General features: G+C 37.1%; 1 protein-coding gene across 3 annotated transcripts in view; it reads left to right on the forward strand.

The window, feature by feature from the left end:
• Positions 1–25,153, forward strand: part of Usp32 (ubiquitin specific peptidase 32) — a 139,832-nt gene that overhangs the window by 26,350 nt on the left and 88,329 nt on the right. For all 3 annotated transcript variants that reach the window (XM_038327114.2, XM_038327115.2, XM_038327113.2), the window contains exons 2-4: positions 5,189–5,316; positions 20,169–20,274; positions 23,047–23,165. In XM_038327114.2, coding sequence (XP_038183042.1) covers positions 5,189–5,316; positions 20,169–20,274; positions 23,047–23,165 — 353 coding nt within the window. The remainder of the gene's footprint in view (positions 1–5,188; positions 5,317–20,168; positions 20,275–23,046; positions 23,166–25,153) is intronic.

Here is a 25,153-nt window from a genome sequence, read left to right on the forward strand (position 1 = left end):
TTTAAAACCAGTGGCCCCTGGCTTGCTTCTAATTTAATTGCTTATGTTTTTTTTTGTTTTATTTATTTATTTTTTGTTGTTGTTTTTTAATGGTGCTGGGAACAGAACCCAGTACCTTTGTGAGTCTTAGGTACTCTAACATTGAGCTGTACTTGCTCCTGAAACAAATTAATTAATTAGTTAATTAATTTATTTATTAATTAATTAATTTATTTTATTTGGTTTTTCGAGACAGGGTTTCTCTGTAGTTTTGGAGCCTGTCTTGGAACTAGCTCTTGTAGCCCAGGCTGGCTTCAAACTCACAGAGATCCACCTGTGTCTGCCTCCCGAGTGCTGGGATTAAAGGCAAGTGCCGCCACCACCCAGCTGAAATTTATTTATTTATTTATTTATTTATTTATTTATTTATTTATTTATTTATTCATTCATTTTTGGTTTTTCGAGACAGGGTTTCTCTGCAGCTTTGGAGCCTGTCCTGGAGCTAGCTCTTGTAGACCAGGCTGGTCTCGAACTCACAGAGATCCGCCTGCCTCTGCCTCCCGAGTGCTGGGATTAAAGGCATTCACCCGGCTCTGAAATTCATTTTTTTGAGGGGAGATTTCATTTACTATTTTATGGACTGCTAGAATGCATTTAGTATCATAAGTGCTTTTAGACAACATTCATGTTTAAATCTAAAGCAGTGATGAATACATTTTTTGCAACATACAACTGTCTGTTCTTGTGTGTATACCTGCAAGGAGGACAGAGGCAGACATCAGGTTTCCTGTTGTGTCATTTCACACCTTGTTCTCTAGAGACAAATTCCAAGCTTTAAAATTACCTTCCCGGCCCTGCAGTAAATACTTGTTTGAAACAGGATCTTGCTTTGTATTCCTGTCTGGCTTAAAGTGGATGTGTAGACCAGGCTGCTCTCAAACTCACAGAAATCCACCTGCCTCTGCCTTCCGAGTGCTGGGATTAAAGGTTGGTGCCATCAATACCTGGCAAACCAATGAACATTTTATGCATTTTCTGTCTGCTGATTGGTTAAATGTTTGTGTAATATTTTAAGTAAATAAAGTTTTTTTTGTAAATAAAGTAAATAAAGTTTTAATAAGTTTTGACCTATGGCAACATTTTAATGTCTAAAATATTTTTAGTTTGTTGAGTAACTGATCTTTTTATTGATGGACATTCTTTACTTATTATAGACACTTTAAAAGGTTTCCTTATACATTTTATCTTTTATTATTAGTGAATAAATTTATTGATCATTAGTTTGATGTCATCATTCCATAGTGATTGAGCCCATAGGGAATTTAACCCAGGGCCTTGAGAATGATAGACAAGTACTCTACTAGTGAGATATAGTTCCACTCCAAACATGCTGAACAAAAAAGAATAGTTTTCAAGTAATTTGTAACCAACAGTGGAGCTTGCCATATTATTCTAATAGTAAATTTCCTTTTGTCTTCACTAGATCAGAAGCAACTTAATTTGTTAGTAAAGCCATTAATGAGTTGTGATCTTAAAGGAATATTAATAGTTCTAGTAGAAAAGTGTTCTAATTACTATAATTAATGACATGAGCTTTTTCTGTTTTATTTTCATATTTAAAAATAGAATACTTAGTTGGTATATATTGTAGGTGTTAGTCCAGTTTCTAATGAGCTATGTTTTGGTAACTATTTGAATTATTTTATTTTTTTTTATTTTTTAATCATTGCCCTACATATTGTTGAACCTGGAGCCCTCCCTACACATGACAAACATTTATTGAGTGATTAGCTGTGTGCCAAGCCCTTTCCATCTTTATCTTGCTGACCCTTTCTACCTTGTGACTGCTTATCAGGAAGTTCTTTCTGGCCTTTGGAGACCATATTTTCAGTTTACTGTATTTTCATTACCAATTTTCCTCACCATTCTTTTCCTCTATTTTCTTCCATTTTAAATATTGTAAACTTTGGTTTCTTTCGGTTTCATGCTTTTTGTTTGTTTGAGACAGGGTTTCTCTGTCTCTTTCAAGACTGTCCTGGAACTAGCTCTTGTAGATCAGGCTAGCCTCGAACTCACAGAGATTCGCCTGCCTTTGCCTCCCAAGTGCTGGGATTAAAGACGTGCGCCACCACCGCCTGGCTTCAGTTTTATTTTTATTTTTATTTTATTCAATGTTTTGATTATATCGAGGACTCCTAACAAACCTTTCTAAGCTTTAATTCAAGAAATTAAAAAGCAAATGTAATTTCCTGAAGTTTCCACAGGTCTTTTAATAGAGTTGACTTTTATTTTGACTTAATACTTTTGCCTTCCTACAATTTTCCAATTGTGGAAGCCTTGTGATTTTTAGATTGTTTCCACGTCTACCAATTTTTCTGTCTGTGTATATCCCAAACTTAGTTGGCCTTCCTCTTGTAATAGTGGTCCGCTTTTTGCTACCTGGTTGCTCTGTTACAGAGTGTGTTCTGTACTTGGTGCCTTCTTTCTAATTGGCCCAGAGTTTGTCTGAGTTTTAGCTGATTGTACCCTCCCTTTTGGGTGGCAGAGTAGAGTAACTGTAATTCCGTCTTCACAGTTGTAGGTTTATCATCCCCTTCTTATCATTATTATTATTTTCATCTTGTTTAAGCCTACCTTATTTTGCTGTAGTAGCATATGATGGAAGCCCACACTATGAAGTAAAGCATTCTGTTTGGCTTGGTCTTGACTCTTACATGGCTTCACCTTTAAAAATTAATGTAATCCTCCACTGAATCCAGAAACCCTCTTTGTTTATCCTAGTATGAGCCAAAGCAACCATCTTGTGCCTCCTTTGGGATTGTGTATTGAACACTTAATATTGAAGACTATTCATTTCTTTTTTATTAATTTGTTTATTACTACTGTTTGTGTGTGCCTTAATTTCTTGTCAACTTGACACATGCTAAGGTCATCTGGGAAGAGAGAAATTCAGTTGAGAAAATGTTACCATTAGATTGACCTGTGGGCAAGCATGAGGTATTTTCTTCATTAATGATTGATGTGGAGGGACTGTGTGCATGATGTTATCCTGGTCAGGTGGTCCTGAGTTATATATATAAAAAAAATTAGAGTAATCCATGGGTGCAAGCCAGTAAGTTGAGCTCCCCCATGATTTCTGCTTCCTCAGGTCTTGTCTCCAGGTTCCTGCCCTGAGTTCCTGTTTTGGCCTCCTTTGATGATGCAGTGTAAGCCAGAGGAACCCTTTTCTTCAAGTTCCTTTTGGTCAGGGTATTTTTATCACAATAATAAAAACCAAACAAAGACAATGCCTGTGCATGATATGTGTTGACATGTAGCCTATGTTCCAAATCTTGTGTCAAGGTCAGAGAACAACTTTATGGAATTGATTCTCTACGTCTACCCTTATTTGTATTATTACAGAAATCAAACTAAGGTTACCAGACTTTTGCAGCAAGTGCCTTTGCCCACTGAGCCATCTCAGTGGGCAAAGACCAGCCCTTTTGTCTCTTTAGATAGGTTGTTGTACAAAGTGAAAGAAGTCTTAAATGCCTAAAGTAATGGGATGTGTAATTTTAAAAATTATTTTTTTGGTATTTGTGTGTGGGGGGGGGTAGATATGTAGTATACACCTACTTGTGTTTGGGGGTACTTCTGTGTGTGCAAAGGCCAAAGGAGAGTGTCGCATACCTTTTTGTATCACTTCCTTCCTTATTCTTTTGCGATGGGGTCTCACTGAATCAGGGCCTCAACATTTTTTTCTGGCCAGCAAGCCCCAATGATCCTCTTTTTCTGTACATGCCAGTACTAACTGGAGTGTTACAAAAGGTATGGGACCACACCTAGCTTACTGTATGGTTGCTGAGATCAGAACTTCCTCTTAATTGTGTAACAATGCTTTTAACTCTCCAGCCTGGTACTGAATATATATTCATTATATATTAGTATATGTTGATATAATATATATACTATAATTAGATTAAAAATATTGCGTGTAGGTTTGTGCATGTGAGTACAGGTGCCCAAGGAGACCAAAGGCATTGGCTCTCCCTGGAACAAGAATTACAGATAAGATTGTGAGTCACCTGACAGGCAAGAATCTAAACTTGGAAACAAATTTTTCTCTACAAGATACATTTGTACTCATGGTACAAATAATGTACTTTTGATACAAAGGAAATGAATATGTTAATGCCAAAAGCATTGATGCCAGAATTTAATGCCATTTGGCTTACCTGTATGCTACTTTTTGCTTCCCCTGGCCAGAAATTTGTGTGCATATATTAATGTTTTGTCTTTTTATTTAAAATAAAATTTTAAGTGTATGGGTGTTTTGCACACAGGTATGATTGTGTGTCAGATTTGTTCAGTGCTTGAGAAGGCCAGAAAAGGTGTCAGATCTGCTGAGACGGGAGTTATAGATTGTTGTGAGACACAATACAGGTGCTAGGTATAGAACTAGAGTCTTCTTAAAGAGCATCAAGTACTATTAACTGCTAAGCCATCTCTCCAGCTCCAGGGTTTTTATTTTTGTTTGATTTTCAAGACAGGGTTTCTCTGTATATCCTGGCTAACCTGGAACTTGTTCTGTAGACCAGGCTGGTCTTGAATTCAGGGATTTGCCTTTTTCTGTCCTGGGATTAAAGCAGTGCACCACTCCCACCAGACCAACCCCAGATTTTGTCTTCTGGAAACATTTGGTCAGGAATTTTGATTTCTTATTTTACAGATTAGATTTGAGAATGTTAGAATTATGACTAAATGTCATTATGTTCCTTTACTTAGATGAAAGAATTATTTGCTTGTTCTTAGGAATTAGAAGGTCATCTATCTATCTATCTATCTATCTATCTATCTACCTACCTACCTACCTACCTACCACCTATCTATCGTCTGTCTGTCTGTCTGTCTGTCTGTCTATTTTGGTTTTTTTTGTGACAGGGTTTCTCTGTAGTGTTGGAGCCTGCACTGGAACTTGCTCTTATAGACCAGGCTGGCCTCGAACTTAGAGATTCCTTTGCCTCTGGGATTAAAAGCGTTTTGTTTGTTTGTTTTTAAAGACATGACCTAGAATTTGCCATGTAGCTCAGGTTGTCTTCAGACTCCTTTCTTCTCTGAGCCTCCAAATACTGGGATTATAAGTATATGCCCTCATCTGGCTATGAGGAGCTATGTTTTGAAAGTCTTTTCCTTCCTGGTTCCTTACCTATCTTCTGTTTCTGAATTCTAGTCACAGATGTAGAGCTGAAACGACTCAAAGATGCCTTCAAGAGGACCTGTGGACTCTCATATTACATGAGTCAGCACTGCTTCATCAGGGAAGTGCTTGGGGATGGAGTGCCTCCTAAAGTTGCTGAGGTAATCTTTATGGTACTTGGTTCCTCTCATAGTTCTGTACCAGTTTAAATTTCTTTTTCAAAGTATTTTTTCAGTTTTCTAATATTTATTCTTATGTGTGTGGATGTTTTGTCTGACTGTTCACTATGCGCCATGTATGTGCAGTACACAGAGGAGAGTTTTGGATCCTCTAGGACTGGAGTTACAGATGGCTGTGAGCCACCATGTGGATGCTGGGAATTGAACCCAGGTCCTTTGGAAGGGTATTAGTGCTCTTAACTGCCGAGCCATCTCTCCAACACCCTATTTTAATTCTTTTTCTGTTATTAAATGTTTTGTTTTGAGACAGGGTCTGTCATATAGCTCAGCTTCCAGCTCATGGTATAGCTGAGGCTTGCCTTGAACTCCTTATCCTCATGCCTTCATTACCTAAAAGCTTGGGTTTATAAGCTTCAGCTTACTTCCCTGTGTTCTTGTCTATTTGCTTTTAAAATTTTGCAGGAGTGTCTTCTTAAAAGATTTCATCTTGGGACTCTCGGAGAGATGGCTCAGTGGTTAATGGCACTGCCTATTCTTCCAGAGGATCCAGGTTCAATTCCCAGGACCCAGAAGGCAGCTTACAACTCTCTGTAACCCTAGTTCCAAGGGATCTGATACCTTTACACCAATTCACATAAAGTTTAAAAATTTAAAACAAGATTTCATCTTCCTCACAGTTATTTTTCTTGCTGAGTAGGAAACAGGTCCTAGTTTAGATGTGCTGTATTCTTAAAGTTTGAATGGGAACATTGAAGACCCATAGGTTTGCATTTTTGATGCTTTTGCAACTGATATATAATTATAGACTGTTAATATGATTTCCTCTTTATTTTAAATATCATCTCTGACATTAATTTTTTATGTTGTATGTTTTATAAATTTTTATTGAATGGAGTTAAGTCTGTAAAATTAAACTTGTAAATGAAATAGAAGCTTATTTGAACTTAAATTCTTACTGAAATTGTACCAAAATCTTTAAATATGCTGAGTTTGAAAGCATTCTCTTTCTAAAAATAATGTTTATTATTTTGTAGTAATGTGCACAGAGGTATTGTTATTCTGAGTATGACTAAGAATAAAATTTATAAAACAAGATTATGATACAAATTTTAAACTTAATATTAAATATGAGCCCTAATTCTCTATTTTTTTATTGTTTTTTAGCAGGTTTTTATTTTTTTATTTTTTCCCTCCTGAAACAGGGTTTCTCTGTAGCTTTGGAGCCTGTCCTGGAACTCATTCTGTAGACCAAACTGGCCTCGAACTCACAGAGATTGCTTCTGCCTCCCAAGTACTGGGATTAAAGGTGTTCACCACTGCTGCCTGGCTATTTCTCATATTTTTGTTTTCCTTTAATAAGTTTATCTTGAGTACTGTTATAGTACAAAAAATGTTGAATTTATTTTTTATTTCAGGATATGACAAGCAATTTAATACTATGATATTATCTACCAATTAGAAAAAGGGACATACCCAGGTATGCTGGTGCATGCCTTTAATCTTAACATTAGACAGGCAGAGGCAAGTGAATCTTTGTGACAAGGCCAACCAGGCCTACACAGTGAGGCCCTGTCTCAAAAAATAAAATAATGAAGGTCATCATAGTGATTAATAGAAAATGCTTTCAAATTCAAAGACTCTTCAGCCTTTTTCCCCCTCTCTGCTCCTGTACTTAAAGTCAGTCAGAGCTGTTTCATGTTGCTGGGATCAATTTAAGTCACAGTATTTTATCTCCTTGGATTGTATATAAACATCTATCTGTACACATTCTTATTTACCTAAAAGCAGATTTGTCTCTTTTTAAATTGGGTTGTTTTTTTATTGAATTTTAAGATTAGATATAGGCCCTTTTATAAGATACATGACTTGCAGACAGTTTCTCCCACTCTTTATGGTTTCTCATTACTTCCTGGTGCCTTTTGAATCACAAACTTAAATTTGGCAGAGTCCATTTATCACTTGTGCTGTTCCTTTTCTTTTTAAGAAACCAGTGCTTTACCTAAGATTACAAAGATTTACTCATGTATTCCCTAAGAGTTTTGTAATTTTAGCTTTCATTCATCTAGTATTATTTTTTTTATATATTGTTTAACTCCAAGTTCATTCTTACACATGTGGATATCTAGTCTCAGGCCTCCTTGCTGAATAGACTATTCTTTCTTCATTGAATTGTCTCATAGGACCAGTGAAACAGCTCAGCAGCTAAAAGCACTTGAACTGTCCTGATATGCTTGCTATCAGTCGACCATAAGTGTAAACTAAAATCTTTATTTATGAGTGGATGGGGTGGTGCATTCCTTTAATTCGAGCACTCAGGAGGCAAGAGCAGGTGGATTGCTCTGAATTCAAGGCTAGCCTAGTCTACAAAGCGAGTTCCAGGACAGCCAGGGCTACCTACATTCAGAAAACAAAACTAAATAAAAAACTTTTATTTATAAATTATAGCTCATTGATTTTGTACCAGTGTCCACCCCCAATTATCTTGGTAACTGTAATTTTAATATGTTTTAAAATCAGAAGAAAGTACCATTCTTTCAACAGTAGTATTGTAGTTCAAGATGGTTTTGCCTATTCTGCATTCCTTGCATATCCATAACAATTTTAGGATCAAATTACAGTTTCTGGAAAGAAAAAAATGGCTGTTAACTTGGTAGGGATTATATTGTAGGTTCATTTTGGAGAATTATCATTTAACAATTATCTCTTTTGAACATGAAATTAGAATGTCTCTTCGATGAGTTTTATAATTTTCAATATAACAAATACCTACCAATAAAACAGCTCATAATGTTTACGTGATTGTTTTTTAAAAATTTATCTTCTGAACTTTTTAAAAAAAATGTGTGTTTATGTGTATATACAAATGATGTGTGCAGGTGCTTGCAGAGGTCAGAAGAGGGTGTTGGGTCACCTAGAACTGTATGCACAGGCAGTTGTGAACCACTTGATGTGGGGCTGGGAACTGAACTGTGCAAGTGCGCTTGACTAGTGAGCCATTTTCCAGCCCCTGAAGGGATTTAAAGTATTTATTTACTTTTTTTAAATAGGGTATCCCTGTGTGTGTATGTGATAGAGCTTTCAGAAGTTGTTCTTCCACCATGTGGTTTCTCAGGAAAGGAACTCAATTTGTCATTCTTGGCCGCAGGTGCCTTTATCTGCTAAGCCATCCCATTTTAACATTTTGTAGTTGGCAATACTGAAAGGATTAGTGGGCAGCATTTGCTTAAATTATGAGTAGATGGAAAGGTTTTATTTCAATTCTTAAATAGTAATTCCAACTTTGAAAAATTTGTATTTGAAGAATAATGTCTTAATTTTCCTCCTTTTCCTCTTTTCCCTTCCATTCCCCTTCTCATGTAGCTGCCTGGAACTTGCTTGTAGCTCAGACTGTTCTTCAAATCACTGTCTGCCTGTTTCAGGCTCCCAAGTGCTGGGATTATAACTGTCAGCTGCTGGCCCTGCTAATAAGAGTGTTTTTTTTAAGCAGTTAAATGTTACTTGGGCATGTAGATATTAGGCCTTCTCACTTTAAAGAAACAGGATATTGATTACTAAGATACATTAAGCTCATCTTATAAAATAGTAGATCTGGGTTATAGCCCTTTTGTTGAACTATTTCCCATAGCCTTAGAGTGCCCCCTATGGGCATGGTTCTGAAAACTGGTGACTAAAGCTGTAGCAAAGCCTGGTGTGGTGGTGCTCACCTTGTCTTAGGTTCTGTGAAGAAACGCCACGACCAAAAGCAAGATGGGGAGGAAAGGATTTATGTGTCATCACAGTTCATCATCAAAGGAAGTCAGGACAGGAAGTCAAGTAGGTCAGAAACCTAGAGGCAGGAGCAGATGCAGAGGCCATGGGGGGAGTGCTGCTTACTGCTTGTTCATCGTGGCCTGCACAGCTTGCTTTTTTTTTTTTTTCTTGTTTTTCTTTTTGGCAGCCTGCTTTCTTAGAGAATCCACTACTACCAGCCCAGGGATGGCACCACCCACAATGGCTGGGCCCTTTTGCATCAATCACTAATTAAGAAAATAGTCAGCACTTGGGAGACTGAGGCAGGCAGGTCTCTGTAAGTTCAAGGCCAGCCTGGTCTACAGAGCGAGTTCCAGGACAGGCTCCAAAACTACAGTTTCTTTGTAACTTTGGAGCAAGTCCCAGATCTAGACCAGACTAGCCATGAACTCTCATGGAGATCTGCCTGCCTCTGCCTCCCATGTGTTGGGATTAAAGGGCACGTGCCACCACTCCCTGGTGCAGCCTGAGATTTTATGGAAACATTTTTCTCAATTGAGGTTCTCTCCTCTCAGATAACTCTAGCTTGTGTCAGGTTGATGTAAAAATTAACCAGCACAGCCTTTAATCCCAGCACTTGGAAGGCAGAGGCAGACACTTTTTCTTAGTTTGACACCATCCTGAAAACACAGTAAGTTCTAGGCCAGGAAAAGGGGAAAAAAAATGGGGCTAAAAAGGTGGCTCATTGGTTAAGAGCATTGACTGCCTTTCCAGGGAATCCAGGCTTGATTTCCAGCACTAATATGAGAGAGTTCATAAGTGTCTGGAACTCAACTCAGCAGTCTGATATTAGGGCACTTTTCTGACCTCCACGGTACCTTATTGCACAGAATATATACAGATGAAAAACCCATGCACATAGAAATAAATCAATTTTTTAAAGTTTTGGCAAAGTTGAAGCATAATTTCTTTTCTAGTGATTATCAAGTAGAGCTATGAAAAAAGCCATCTGATTAAAATAGTTAGCACTGTGTTAATAATTGGCTATAACCATAAAAAATAAAAGTAAATAAAATTTAAAAACTAAATGGGGCTGGAGAGATGGCTTCGTGGTTAAGAGCACCAACCAGCATTCAGTTCCCAGCACCCACCTGGCAGCTAACAACTCTCTGTAATTCTAGTTCCAGGGGATCTGACATCCATGGCAAAACACCAATGCACACAAAAACAAACAAATAATAAATAATTGGCTATTGCAAGGCCTGGGCACCATTAAAATTAGGTGATTGGGAAATCTAAATTACTAGATTTAAGCTTGGAGGTAGATATTATATTTATAGTGTAAGATTTCTGTATGACCCTTTATATCTTTATATGATACTTTCTGTCTTTTTTATTTTGAGAGTAATTTATTTCTTTGTGCATTTTTATAATAAAAATATCATAAAATTAAATTTTATGATACACTCTTCCTTAAAGTTCTTGTCTAATACCTCTAGTATTTGTGTCACAGTTTGATACTTAGTGGTTGTTATTTTCTAATTGAGTAAATATTTTCTTGGTCTTCTATATTGAGGAATTTTGGATTACAGTCTAGACATTTGTAATGTTCAGAGACTCTGAGTCTTGAGATGTAACTATATTTTATCAGATCATGATAACAGTGGACTTAGGATATAGCTTTGTACTTGTCTTTTCTTGCTTATTTTACAATCTCAGTTACCTTTTTTTTTTTTTTTGGTTTTTCGAGACAGGGTTTCTCTGTAGCATTGGAGCCTGTCCTGGAACTAGCTCTTGTAGACCAGGCTGGTCTCGAACTTACAGAGATCCGCCTCCCTCTGCCTCCCGAGTGCTGGGATTAAAGGCGTGCACCACCGCCGCCCGGCCTCAGTTACCTTTTTAAAGCCTGTACAGCACTCTTTGGATTTATCCTACAGTGACTAGTCTTAGACTCAATTTTAGTTCAGACTGGTTTATCTTTTAGAGTTAGGCAGACCCAGAAGTTACAAAGAACAGTTTTCCTGCTTCTTTCTCCCCTTTTGTTCACATGAATTTCCTTTTCTCTGGAGCTCCTATTTCCAGTCCTGTCAGAGATGCCTATTGTGCCATACACTTCTTGAATTTGTCTGTATCCAAGAAGGAGATATAGGGGGAAGGAAGACAGAAGAGGTCAGGAAGAAATGGAAATTTGGAGGGGTCTGGAGAGATGGCTCAGTGGTTAAGAGCTCTGCCTGCCCTTCTAAGGTCCTGAGTTCAGTTCCCAGCAACCACATGGTGGCTCACAACCATCTGTAATGAGATCTGGTGCTCTCTTCTGGCCTGCAGACATACATGCAGACAGAATACCGAGAATACTGTATACATAATAAATAGATTTTAAAAAAAAGAAATGGAAATTTGTCCCATTCTCTTGGGAATGTAGTATCTGTGATAAACTACATAATATCTTCTAAAGATTACTAGATCCTAGTTCCTGGAAATTACATGTAGAATGTGTCTGGAATTCTAGAAATCTAGGATGTTTAAGAGAGTCAAGTTTATCACTTCTTACCCTATGTGAAATTATTTCTTTTAGAATTAGAGAAATTGTTGAGTTAGCACCATTGGTAGATTTTTGTAGCCATGTATTCTTAGTCATTTGCTTAAATGTCAGTTTGAGATATTCTTCAGATGATTTTGAAAATTTATTGTGAAAAAGTTATTCTAATACTAATACTAAAGATATTTACTATCTTTTGTCTTGTGATAAGTGAAGCATTAGCATTGCCTTGATTTAGCAAAGTGAAACTGTTGATAACAATGTTTAATACTGTCATAGAGTTTATCAAGTTTTGCTTTTCCTCTTTCCCATATTTATTTAATAATTGAGTGATAACTGTGTAGGTCAGTACAAGGTACTGAAGATTCTAGGTTACAGTATGAGCTGGTATAGATTTAAAAAAAAAACTTGGTCTGAACTTGCCTGCCTTTTACTTTGCAAGGACAAGTCAAGGTAATAATTATAGTGCATTGTAGTTTGCTTAATACTTGCTTAAATGGGACAGTCTTTGACTATATGGCTCTTGCTTACAACGAATTTTACATTTAAGAAAATAAGAGTATTAAGGGCATGGCTTAGTAATTAGAGCAGGTTGCCTTATTGGCAAAACCTTCCAGTTTCTCATCCTGGCACTGAGAGAGAAGGTAGGGGAACAGTATGCTATTAGGTTAGGTATTTTTCTGTCTTGGGCTTGTGGAAACTTAAGAAAGTAACCTAATTTTCCTTTGGAACTGGTAGCATTATTAATGGGATGAAGAAGATAATACGTATCTGTAGGAGTTTGTTTGTTTGGTGGTGGCAGTTGGCTAGCTTTTAGTTGTTTGAAATAAGGCCTCAGACTTACTATATAACAAGGAGTGATCTTAACTACTACTGATCCTTTATTTTTAGGGTGCTGGGATTCAGGCATACGCTACCATGCCAAGTTTTCAGAGGTGTTTTTATTAATACAACTATTACTATTTTTATTTTACTTGTGCGTGTGCGTGTGTATATGCATGTGTTGGGTGTGCATGTATTAAGTTTATGTACTTTTTATAACTTAGTCCACATCTGAACTTCATGGTTTGATAACCTGTTTTCTGTAAGGTATATGCCTTTTGGTATAATAAGACAGTTGAAACCATATGCAGTATAGTTTGCTGCTGTCCAGCCAAAGTTCCTTTGGTTCCTGGTTCTCATTGGGTTGGGATTGGAATATTTATGACATCATTTTGGATATTGGAATCCCTCATTTAAGTGTGTTTGAGGATCCTTTTGTTTTATATCCCAGAGAAACCAGTAGCAACTTCTTTTTACTGATGCTATCTATTAAAAAGGGTTTTGGTGGGGTGGTGGAAAGAAAGAAAGAAAGAAGAAAGGAAGGAAGTAAAAGTTTTGTTGTTTTAGCTGAAGTAAAATTCCTGTTACTAATTTTCATTGCATTTTCCCCTTCCCATCTACTTTCTGAAGGTCAAGACTGTTTTTGTAATAATTCCTTGAAACAATACTAAGCTCTTACGAAGCCATATATTTGAAGGACAGTAAGGTATTCATTTAATATCCTTGAACTGTTTGCCATTAGTGACAGTATTAGTTACTTTTATGCTGATGTGACCAAGTACCTGATAAGAAGCAACTTAAGGAAAAGTTTTATCTTGGTTTATAATTGGAGGAAGTCCTGGTCATTAGGGTGGAGAAAACATGGTAGCAGGAATATGAGAGTGCCATTCACATTGTGTCTCCAGTCAGTAGGCAGAGAGACGGGAATACTGGTGCTCAGTTTTCCTTTTCTTTCTATAATTACCAGTCTCTAGTTTTAGTATGTGCAGACCACCTCCAGGGTGGCTCATCCCTGTTCAGTTAGACCTCTTTGGAAATACTCCCACAGAGAAGCCCAGAAGTATCTCGTAGGTAACACTAAATTCATCAAGTTAGCTCTTTTTTTTTTTTTTTTTTTTTTTTTTTTTTTTTTGGTGGGGGCAGAGTTTCTCTGTGTAACACTAGCTATCCTGGAACTCGCTCTGTAGACCAGGCTGGCCTCGAACTCAGAGATCCACCTGCCTGTGCGTTCCAAGTGCTGGGATTAAAGACATTTGCCCCGACCAGCTAGCTAATTCATCAAGTTTGCATGGTGCATTTTCTCATTAGGTTTGTATGTTTATTTTTAATAGTTTTATTAGTGTATATTAACTATATGCAATAATAGATTTTGTTCTTAATTTTTGTATACATATATAATGTATGTATTTTGATCATTCCCCATTATTCTCTCTTATCCCCTGCTGTCCTTACTAATCCCTTTCTGCCTACCAGCTAGTCCATTTTGTCTTTTTTGTTTGTTTGTTGTTTTGTTTTTGTTTTTTTCTTTTGAGAATGGGTTTTTCTGTGTAACAGCTCTGGCTGTCCTGGAACTCATTTTGTAGACCAGGCTAGCCTCAAACTTACAGAGATCCACTTCCCAAGTGCTGAGATTAAAGATGTGCACCACTACCGGCCAGCTTGTGCTCTTATTCTTTAATTTTTTTTAAAAAAGAATTACTTTTTATTTATGTGTATGTGCATGTGTATGCTTGTTAGTATATACACCTGTCTGCGTTTTAGTGTCTGTAAAGGCCAGGATTGGGTGTCAGGTACTTTGGATCTGGAGTGACAAGCAGTTGTGGCCAGCCAGTGTGAGCCATCAGAACTTGGATTCTCTGTAAGTGCAGAACTTGGATTCTCTTAACCTTAGAGTTGTCTCTCTCCAGCTTCCTTTCTTAATGTTTTTTGGTTTTTGTGAGCCAATGAGTTTAATTAGGGTTACCTACAAGAGCATTGGCAACTTAACAGTTGTTGTATCACTGAAGAAAATTACTATTCCTCTTCTAAGCAACCATTAATTGCATATTAATCTTCAAGGAAGGGTTAGGCTGGACCTCTGTATCCCTTGTCATCTCCAATGATAGAATGTTGACAGGCAGTTCTAAGAGAGTTTTAGGCTATGTCATGACCAGGAAATATATGTACATTCTATCCCTCCCTTTGGATCATGTGTTCTTCTTGCTTCTTTTTTTAATATTTATTTATTATGTATACAATATCCTGTCTGTGTGTATGTCTGCAGGCCAGAAGAGGGCACCAGACCTCATTACAGATGGTTGTGAGCCACTATGTGGTTGCTGGGAACTGAACTCAGGACCTTTGGAAGAGCAGGCAATGCTCTTAACCACTGAGCCATCTCTCCAGTCCTTCTTTTTGCTTCTTTACAGTGTTCCCTGAACCTTGGAAAGGATGGTAATGATATTCTTCTTATGGCTGTGCATTTTACTAGTCTCTTGTTCTCAGGGTTACACACTTTGCAGTAATTGCCACCCACTGCAACAAGAAGCTTCTTTGACTAAAGCCAATGGCAGTATTGACTTGTGAACATAAGCATAAATATTTTGAAGTCAATTTGATAGGCATATCATGTCAACTTAGCAAAACAGCAGCAGTAGCATTCCCATTGGGGCCTATCCTCTTCTTAGCCCTGTACTTTTCATTAAGTTTATAGTACCATCTCCTTAGACCTTCAGAGAACATCATGCTACAATAGCCAAGGTGCTTAGTTTTCTCTTCTAACAGATAATAACAGTTAAACCCAAATCTTAAAATAGCATAGTTAGCAAATGGTACAGGAAGCCCAAACAAAAACACTTTACTTGAAAATGAGCTTTGGACCTGGTGTGATGTTATAGGCTTATAGCACTGGGGAGGCAAGAGGGAAATCGAGTGATGTCATCATCTCTACCTCCTGAATCTTAGGATAACTGTTGTGTGCCGCCATGCCTGATTCAGGTTTATTATTGCATTCCTATACTTACCTTCAAGCTTAATTAGATCATAATATAGGTGAAAATACAAAAATTTGTAGTAGTATGCTTTTAAATCATCTTATAGTTATTATTGTTAATTACTCAGTATTTTTGTCACATTATAATTCAAGTAGAATTCTGGAGTTAGCCAAGGAAAATCTGATTATAAATGATTGAAAATGTTTCCTGTATTATAACCATTTTAATAAATGACTGATTAATATACTTGTAAGTTGGGAATAGTTTCTTTATTTGTTTCTTAATCACTAGAAGGATTTGTGAATTATTTTTAAAAATATCCTTAAAGTTAGAGCTTGCTTAATTTTCAGTCAGTCTGAATTTTCTAGGTAATTTCAATCTGAATTATCTAGTTAGTTCTGTGAGGCTATAGATTTGGACAAGATGAAGGACTCACATGCTAAGTCAGACCTCATGCGAGTCACTTCTCTTTAAAGGGGACTACTGACCTTCAAGAGGACAGAGAAATGTACCTTTCAGAGTGTTCTATGTCTGTATTTGAAAAATAAGAAAATACATTTTTCCTTCCTAAGTAAAGTGTATATTAAAGCTATCTGTCGTTTATAGTATGATAGATTTAGAAATTATTTTCCTTGCCCCATTAAATTCCCAAAAGTAATTAAACCATACCTATGTAACCATTTTTTTTTTCTATTTGTATACTTCTTTCTCTTGAAATGTGACTATCAAGATCAGACACTGGAGAAATGGCTCAGTGGTTAAGAGTGTTCTGCTCTTCCAGAAGGCCTGAGTTCAGTTCCCAACACTCACATTACTACTGCCTTTATCTCTAGCTCCAGGAACTCCAGCTTCTTTTGTGACCTCTGGGCACCCATATGCACATGACACACACACATAGACTCATATATATACCTAAACAAATCTTTAAAACAGCCAGACACTATGAAAAATACTCTTTTGTAAAAGGTCATTGTTGCCAGTTGGTGGTGGTACATGCCTTTAATCCCAGTACTTGGGAGGTAGAGGCAGGTGGGTCTCTGTGATTTTTGAGGCCAACCTGGTCTACAGAGCGAGTGTCTTGAAAAACCAAAACCAAACCAAAACAAAACAAAACAAAAAAGCGTGAGAGGGAGAGTTCAAAATAAGAGTTGTTTTCTCTATTTTAATTTAGTTGAAAATAGAGCTAATTTTTGCATAATATATTCTGATCATGGTTTCCTCTCCTCATTGCCTCCTAGATCCCTTCACCTTAATCCCTTCCATGAAGGGGCGTGGTCGATCGGCAGTTATGATTAATCAGACTAGCTTTATTATAAAATATTCAGCTTTAATAAAGGAAAGAAAAGGAAACTTACAAAAGCCATAGTTCCAGCGAGGAGCGCAGGAAAACAAAAAGGAAGCAGGCCGCACACCTTAAGATTTTATAAGTAAATATTAGCCTAAAGGGGACATGCCTTACAAACAAGGTGATTGGCTCGGCTTCCCCTTCAATTCCACCCCTTTTTTCCTGTCTCTCTGGAGGAAACAAGAAAGCAAATGAAAAAGACAAACAAGAATAAAATAAAATGAACACATTAACAACAATAAAAACCTGAGACCACAAGAAATGCATATGAATACAGACACACATACACACACAAAACCTATAAAAACATTAAATCTAAAACCATAATATACAAGCAAAGGAGGGACAGAGGCAGGCAGGTCCCTGTGGCTTCAAGGCCAGTGTAGTCTACAAAGCATTCCATGACAGCCAGAACTGTTACACAGAGGAACCCTGACTCCAAAAACAAAACAAAACAAAAATATAAGATCAAAAATACCTTTTTAAGTCCATTTTGTGGTAGCTATCTACTAGTGGTCATGGGGCCTGCCCTGAAGTGTGGTTTTTATACCCAGTGAAATTACCTTGGGAAAGTTTTCCTTTGCAAGCCATCAGTAATTGGAGGTAGCTTCTTGGTTGGGAATGGGAGCTTGTGTCTACTTCCCCATTTCAGTGCTGGGATCCCCATCTTGTTTAGGATCTGTACAGGCCATATGGCGTGCTGCCACATCTCTGAGTTCATATGTGCTTTGGTCTTGTCTTAGTTAGGGTTTATTATTAGTTACTGCTGTGAAGAGATATCATGACCACAGCAAGACTTATAATTAAAAAAAAAAACAAAACAAAAAAAACCCCAACCTTTTAATTGTCATGGCTCACTTACAGATTTAGAGGTTCAGTCCATTATCATTGTGGGGAGCATGGTGGAGGCATGTGTGCAGACATGGTGCTGGCTAGATCTGTTGTTGAAGGCAACAGGAAGTTTACTGAGACACTGGGCAGTATTTTTGAGCATAGGAAATCTCAAAATCTGCCCCCACAGTGACACATGTCTTCCAACAAGGCCATACCAACGAAGCTATACCTTCTAATAGTGCCACCCCTTATGAAATTATTGGGGCCAATTACATCCAAACTACCACAAGTCCTGTTTTGTCTGGAAAATACTGTTTTCTTCTTATCATCCATCCCCTCTGGCTCTTACATCTTTCTAGCCTCCTCTTTTGTATAATTCCCTGAGCCATGAGGGGAGGGATTTGATGAATACATCCCATTTAGGATTGAATGTTACAAGATCTCTCAATCTCTGCTCATTTTTCAGTTGTGTGTCTTTGTAGTTCTTATCTTCTGTAGGAAGAAGCTTCTTTAATGATGGCTGAGTGAGGACACTGATATATAGGTGTAGCAGAATGTCATTAGGCATTATTTTATTTTTTGTTCCTTTAGTGGAACAACAGTGTTTGGTTTTTCCCCTAGGTTCCCTCACACAACTATGTCCACTCAAAGCTTACTATTGATTAGATATTTCCTGGAAAAATCATTTCTTCATTAAAAAATTCAGATCTGCCAAATTTGCCTGAGAAACTGAATTTAATAGAATAATATTTGCAAAAGAAAAAGTATTTGCTAAAGATTGTTTGCCTGGAAAATGTTTTTATAGGTAAAAATGAATTGATGGACCACACGTTCACCCAAATTTTAAATGGAAAGTATTTGTCCTTATGAATATTACACAAAGTTTAAGTTTTGAATACATTAACTTGGTGCCACTGACTATTTACTTTTGTTTTCCTTCAAGATTAGGGATTGAGCCCAGAGCCTTGCACATGCCAGAACAATGCTTTATCAACTAAAATATATCCCCCAACCAAGTCCTGCTGACTTTTAGTCAGGTACTTTAAAAGGTGTATTAAAGTTTACTCAGGAAAAGTATTTTCTGAAGCAATAGCCATGAATTTATATTCCAAATAGCTGAGATTATAGGCCTGTACCACCAAGCCATGTCTTGCACCTTTTGTTTTGTTTTGAGACAGTGTCTCACTTGGTAGCTCTGGTTGACCTGGAACTCACTATATAGACCAGGCTAGCCTTGAAACTCATAAAGATGTACTGACCTCTGTTTGCTGATCATTTGGATTATAGACATACAACACTATGCCTAGCCCTTGTTTATTTTACATGTGTGTCCAATGCCATGATGTACATGGTGAAGATCAAGAAAACTTGCAAAAGTTGTTTTTTTCATTTTATCTTGTGGGTTTAAGGGATTGAATTCAGGTTGTCAGACTTAGGGGTGAGCTCCCTTAACCACTGAGTTGTCTCACTAGCCCATACTGTGTGTATATGTCTGTCTGTATGTATGTATCTTGTACTTCGGTTTTTCGAGACAGGGTTTCTCTGAGTAACAGTTCTAGCTGTCCTGGAACTAGCTCTTGTAGACCAGGCTGGCCTCAAACTCACAGAAATCTGCCTGCCTCTGCCTCTTGAGTACTGGAATTAAAGGTGTGCACCATCACCGCCCAGCCATAATTTTTAAAAAATATCTATCTATCTATCTATCTATCTATCTATCTATCTATCTATCTGTCTATCATCCACCCATCCATCCATCCATCCATCCATCCATCCATCCATCTATCTATCTATCTATCTATCTATCTATCTATCTATCTATCTATCTATCTATCTATCTATCTATCTATCATGTATGCAGTGTTCTGTATTACTTCAAGAAGAGGGCACTACCAGATCTCATTATAATTAGTTGTGAGTCACTATGTGGATGCTGGGAATTGAACTCAGGACCTCTGAAAGAGCAGCTAGTGCTCTTAACCTCTGAGCCATCTCTCCAACCCCCATACATAATTTTTGAGTAAAAAATTTTAATAATGAATTTGTAATAATTTTGAATAAGTCCCTTTTATGTCTAGTTTTTATTCTATTATAAATAGTGTAATAAATTTCTGTTAATTTTTTTGTGATTTCTTTAGAATTCTGAAAATTAGGGAATGTTGTTCTTTGTAATCACAATAGTAAATGTGTAAGTGTAATTGAAGTTAAAGGATACTTTATAACTGCATAAATTCTTTATCAAATTATTGCAGCTATTAAAGGAAGTCATCTCCCTCCCTCCACTCCCACCTTTTGGACCTTGATAAGGATCCAAAACAAAACAAGTGGTCAGTTGTGTCATCCTGTAATGTGTGCGTGTGTTAGAGTAGGTGGGCATATCAGCTGAGTGTTGTAATGTGTGCGTGTGTCAGAGTAGGTGGGCATATCAGCTGAGTGTTGTAATAAGGTGCAAAGAGGAGAGATCATTATCATTTCACTAGAACTAGTCAGAGCCTTGTCTGAAGATAGGGACAGGTTTAGTTAAGGATGATGATACCTCCTGTCCTTAATAACTGAAGCATCTCTAAGGTTGGCTTTCTCACATTTTTTTCTTCAGGTGATTTACTGTTCTTTTGGTGGAACATCCAAAGGGCTACACTTCAATAACTTAATAGTTGGACTTGTTCTCCTTACAAGAGGCAAAGATGAAGAGAAAGCAAAATGTAAGTTCTTTTATCTTAGGTGATAATAGTATCATATGTGCAGAATAATTTACTGAAAAATCTGAAAGGCAAAGATTGTAATGGCTATTTCTCCAAAGACACACAGCTGACCAATAAATAAGCACTTCAAAACTGTTCAGTGTTGCTAGTCATCAAAGTCAACTAAAACTACTGAGATACTACATCACATTTTAAAATATAACAGTGCCAACGTTTATAAAAATTGCAGTCTGTTGTTGGTTGTTTTTACTCTTTGCTCTTTTTGTGGGGCCCACCACCCAACTCCCAAATAAATACACAGGCTTAGCTTGGCTTATTTCTAGCTAGCTTTCCTTAACTTAAATTATCCCATCTACCTTTTGCTTCTAGACTTTTTCCTTTTCTTACTTCTGTATATCTTTCACTTTTACTGCGTAGCTGTTCTGTGGTTGGGTGTCTGGCCCCTGTTGCCCTCCTCTCCTTGTTCTCTCACTCCTTCATTCTTTCTTCCCAGATTTCTCTTCTTACTTATTATTCTCTCTGCCTGCCAACCCTGCCTATCCTTTCTCCTCCCTTGCTATTAGCTGTTAGCTGTTCAGTTTTTTATTAGACCAGTCAGGTTTTTTAGATAGGCACAGTATCACAGCTTCATAGAGTTAAACAGATGTAACATAAAAGAATGCAACACATCTTTACATCGTTCAAACAAATGTTCCACAGGATAGACAAGTGTAACACATCTTAAAATATATTCCACAGCAGCTGTCCTTTGCTTTGGGGAATGTAAAATGATAGGGAGCCACTTTCACTTTTGTTTTTATTCCCTTATTTTTGGTGCTGGGAATTAAACTCAGGGCCTATCTGGATGGATAAACAAAATGTAAATTTCTGTACAATCTAGTCTTACTTTACAAGGAAAGGAAGTCAAGTGCTGATTGATCCATGCTAAAAACATAGATAAGGCTTACAAATATTTTACTGAGGAGTTGGAGAGTTGGTTCAGCATTTAACAGCTTGTATTACTTTTCCAAAGGACCTGAGTTTGGTTTCAGCACCCATATCATGAGTCTCATGACCGCCTGTAACTTCAGTCCTAGAGGATCTGACATCCTCTTCTGTCCTCTTGTAGGTATATCCCATATGTGTGTGTGCGTGCACACACGCATAAATATCTTTAAAACATATATTCATATATTTAAAACATATTTGAGTCAGGCAGTGGTGGCTCATGCCTTTAATTCCAGCACCTGGGAGGCAGAGACAGGCAAATCAATAAGAGCTAGTTCTAGGACAGCCAGAGCTGTTACAGAGAAAAACCCTGTGGGGGGGGGGGGGATTCTGTCATCTGCGTTACACATCTTGATGTCTTTTTTTAAGAAAAGAAACAGTTTACTCTGTTTGACAGCACATCCCTATAATCCCAGCACTTGGGAGATAGAGGCAAGAGGATCAATAGTACTCCAGGGTTATCCTCAGCTACATAGCAAGTTGGAAGGCTGTATGACACCCTGACTTTTTTGTTTTGTTTTGTTGGGTTTTTTTTTTTTTTTTTTTTTTTTTTGAGACAGGTCTCTCTGTGAATCCCTAACTGTCCTGGAACTCACTCTGTAGGCTAGGCTGTCCTCAAATTCAGAAATCGATCTCCTCTCCCTCCCAAGTGCTGAGTAAAGGTGTGTGGCACCCCTGCTGGCATGACACCCTATCTCTAAGAACAAAAAGGAAATGTGATGAATAATTCTTACATCTTTTCAAAATCCCAGTATTGCTACCTTTCTTAGAGATGAGTGCTCTCAAAAATGTAATGACCTCTTTCACCTTTTGAACATTTTTATGTCTTATCTTTATATTTGTAAACATATCTTCAAGAGTTTGGCCCTTTTTCTGAATATCATTTTACTTAATGCTTATTCATCTTGAAGTACCTATTCTGTTTAACTGCTGTATGGTATTGCATATACATCTGTACTTATACATATCAGTTTGTTTTCTCAATAAATGTTTATTTTGTTTTTAATTTTTGCTCTTACAAACAATAGTTGAGTGAACATACTGCATTTTGTGCACAAGTATCAACATTTCTAAAACTTAAAATGGGATTGTTTAGAGTTTCTGACCTATATCTTTACTTTTTCTAGATTTTGGCAAATCCAGAATGGTTACATTTATTTATATACTCATTAACATTTTTTGGGACAGGGTTTCTTTGTTTAACAGTCCTGATTGTCCTGGAACCACCACCTGGCCCCATCTTTCTTTCTTTCTTTCCTTCCTTCCTTCCTTCCTTCCTTCCTTCTTTCTTTCTTTTATTTTTGCTTGTTGTTTGATTTTTTTTTGTTTTTGCCTCCACAGTGCTGCGATTAAAGGCATGTGCCACCACCCCCAGGCCAGGATCTTTTATAATATGTGAATGAGGCCGGGTGGTGGTTTGATCCTGTTTCTTCCATTCTTTGCTAGCACTTGGTATTAATCACATATATGAAAAACACAATTATTTTGAAGAATAATTTATACAGACAGGCATGGTAGCACACACTTGTAGTTATAGCTCTCAGGAAGCTGAGGCAGGAGTATTATAAATTCAAGACCAACCTGGGCTACATAGTACTAACCCAGCCAAGACTGCAGAGCAAGACTCCCAAAAAGAAAAGCAGGAAGAAGAGGATAATGAAGATGACAACAATAGTAATAAGCTGTACTCATAAAATGCAGTTAATTGTGTCTTTCTCTTCTTTTCCTACTTCTACTAACTGTACTTGATGTATGCTAAGATTAACTTATTTTTCTTTCTCTTAGATATTTTTAGTCTTTTTTCAAGTGAATCTGGGAGCTATGTCGTACGGGAAGAAATGGAAAGAATGCTCCATGTGGTGGATGGTAAAGTCCCAGATACAATTAGGAAGTGTTTCTCAGAGGTATACTTAAAGATTTATATTTCATTTCTTCTTGTTGGTGTAGTGGTAACTCTTAGCTTGTGGTAAATATGGCTATGATGGATGCTTGCACACAGAGGATTCTTGGTATTTTTATATTCAATGATTAATGTTTCAACTCCTTTATGTGCTGTACTCAATAAAGAGTATTTGTATTATCTAATAATTCTACAGGAAAATAAAGTGGAACAAGGGAAGAAATGATGATAGGGCGGAGGTAAGTGTTTCTCTTTTTAAGATAGCTAGGAAAATCTGTCAGATAAAGTGAATTCAAGAGTTTATGTCTCAGATGGGTGTGATGGCACATACCTTTAACCTGCACTTGGGAGGCAGAGGCAGGTGGATCTCTGTGAGTTTGAGGCCAGCCTGATCTACAAAGTGAATTCCAGGACAGCTAGGACTGTTAAACAGAGAAACCCTGTCTCAGAAGGATCAAAACAAAACAAAACAAACAAGCAAACCAAGAGTTTATGTCTCTCATTGCTGCTGTGTTTATGAACTAGAAAATCCTCGATTCTGGGACTGAAGAGATAGCTCAATGGTTAAGAATGCATGCTACTTTTCCAGAGGACCCTAGTTTGAGTCCTGGTTCCCAGTTTGAGTCGTTCACAACTTTTCAGCCTCAGAAAATCAGGCACTTTGCTCTGTGGGGGCACCTACCCTTGTATGTACATACTCATATACATAATCTTAATTTAATAATAATAAACTAAAACTTAATAAAGAAAAATCCTTAATTCTACTATAAAGACAATTACTTGTTTATATTTACGCTATAATACTACATATTCCCACACAGGTACACTGACACCGTTGCACATGCAGGCTCCTGCAGAGATTATAGGTGTATACTAGATCTATTTAGCATTTTCATGTATTCATTACTACAGAATAAACTTCCATATTTTGGTTCTGCCATACTTACTTGAAATTACTGTAGTAGGTATTTTAGTACTTCAGTACAAATTGGGATATACTTTGTTTCTTTCTAGTAACAAAAATTGCTGGTCAGAAAAAAAATCTTTGTAAGTTAAATTAATGGATTTCACAAAGATAGCAAATATATTAATATTCTATTCTTTTTTCAGAGAAAGTGATAATAGTTTTGCATTTAAATAAGGCTATTCAGTCATTCTTATTTTGCTGATGGGAACTAAAAATGATTGGCCACCTGTCCCATAAAATTATTGACAGTAGCATATGCTTTAGGTGATAATTAGTGCTCTAAGGAAATTAAGTAAAATAAGAGGTAGGTGCTGGTGGGGAGAAAGCAGCTAAGTATTCTCTTCTGTATGGGATAACTATGAAGTTCTGTCAGATAAAGTGAAACTCAAGCAAGGATTTATATTCGTGAGGATACCTACCTCCCTGAAGAGAGTACAGTAAAGACGCTGAGGTAGAAGTTTGTTTTTCTTTGTCAAAGAAACAGTAAGGCCCATTTAGTTGGACTAGAATTAGCAGTGGAATAGTAAGACTCAAAGTTGGATTATTGGGGCTTTGAGGATATCTATTAGTTGCTTTTTTATTGCAGTAACAAAAAACCATGACCAAGGCAACTTGTTGAAAAAGTGTTTAGTTAAGCTTAGTTTCAGAGGTTGGAGTTCATGGTGGTGGAGCAAAAGCTAGAGGCAGGAACAGTTTAAGACTCATATCTTGATCCACAAAACACTAGAGATTTAGTAAGACAAATACTTGTAAAAGACATGAAGTTGAGAGGAGTATGTGTGGTGGGGGTTTAGAGGAACTTAGAGGAGTGAGATGGAAGGTAGAGATGAATATTTCATTGTATGACTTGTATGAAATTTTCAAATAGTTTTTTTAAAAAGGAAAGCAAAAAGTGGAAATAAACTTGTTCCTTTTTAGGGGGGGTTGTTGAGATAGGGTCTCATTATGTAGCTTTGACTGTCCAAGGACCTGTCCTTGCTATGTAGACCAGTCTGGCCTCAAATTCACAGAGATCATCTTGCCTC

The sequence above is a fragment of the Arvicola amphibius genome, chromosome 4, assembly GCF_903992535.2.
Source record: "Arvicola amphibius chromosome 4, mArvAmp1.2, whole genome shotgun sequence".
In the NCBI taxonomy this organism is placed as follows: domain Eukaryota; kingdom Metazoa; phylum Chordata; class Mammalia; order Rodentia; family Cricetidae; genus Arvicola; species Arvicola amphibius.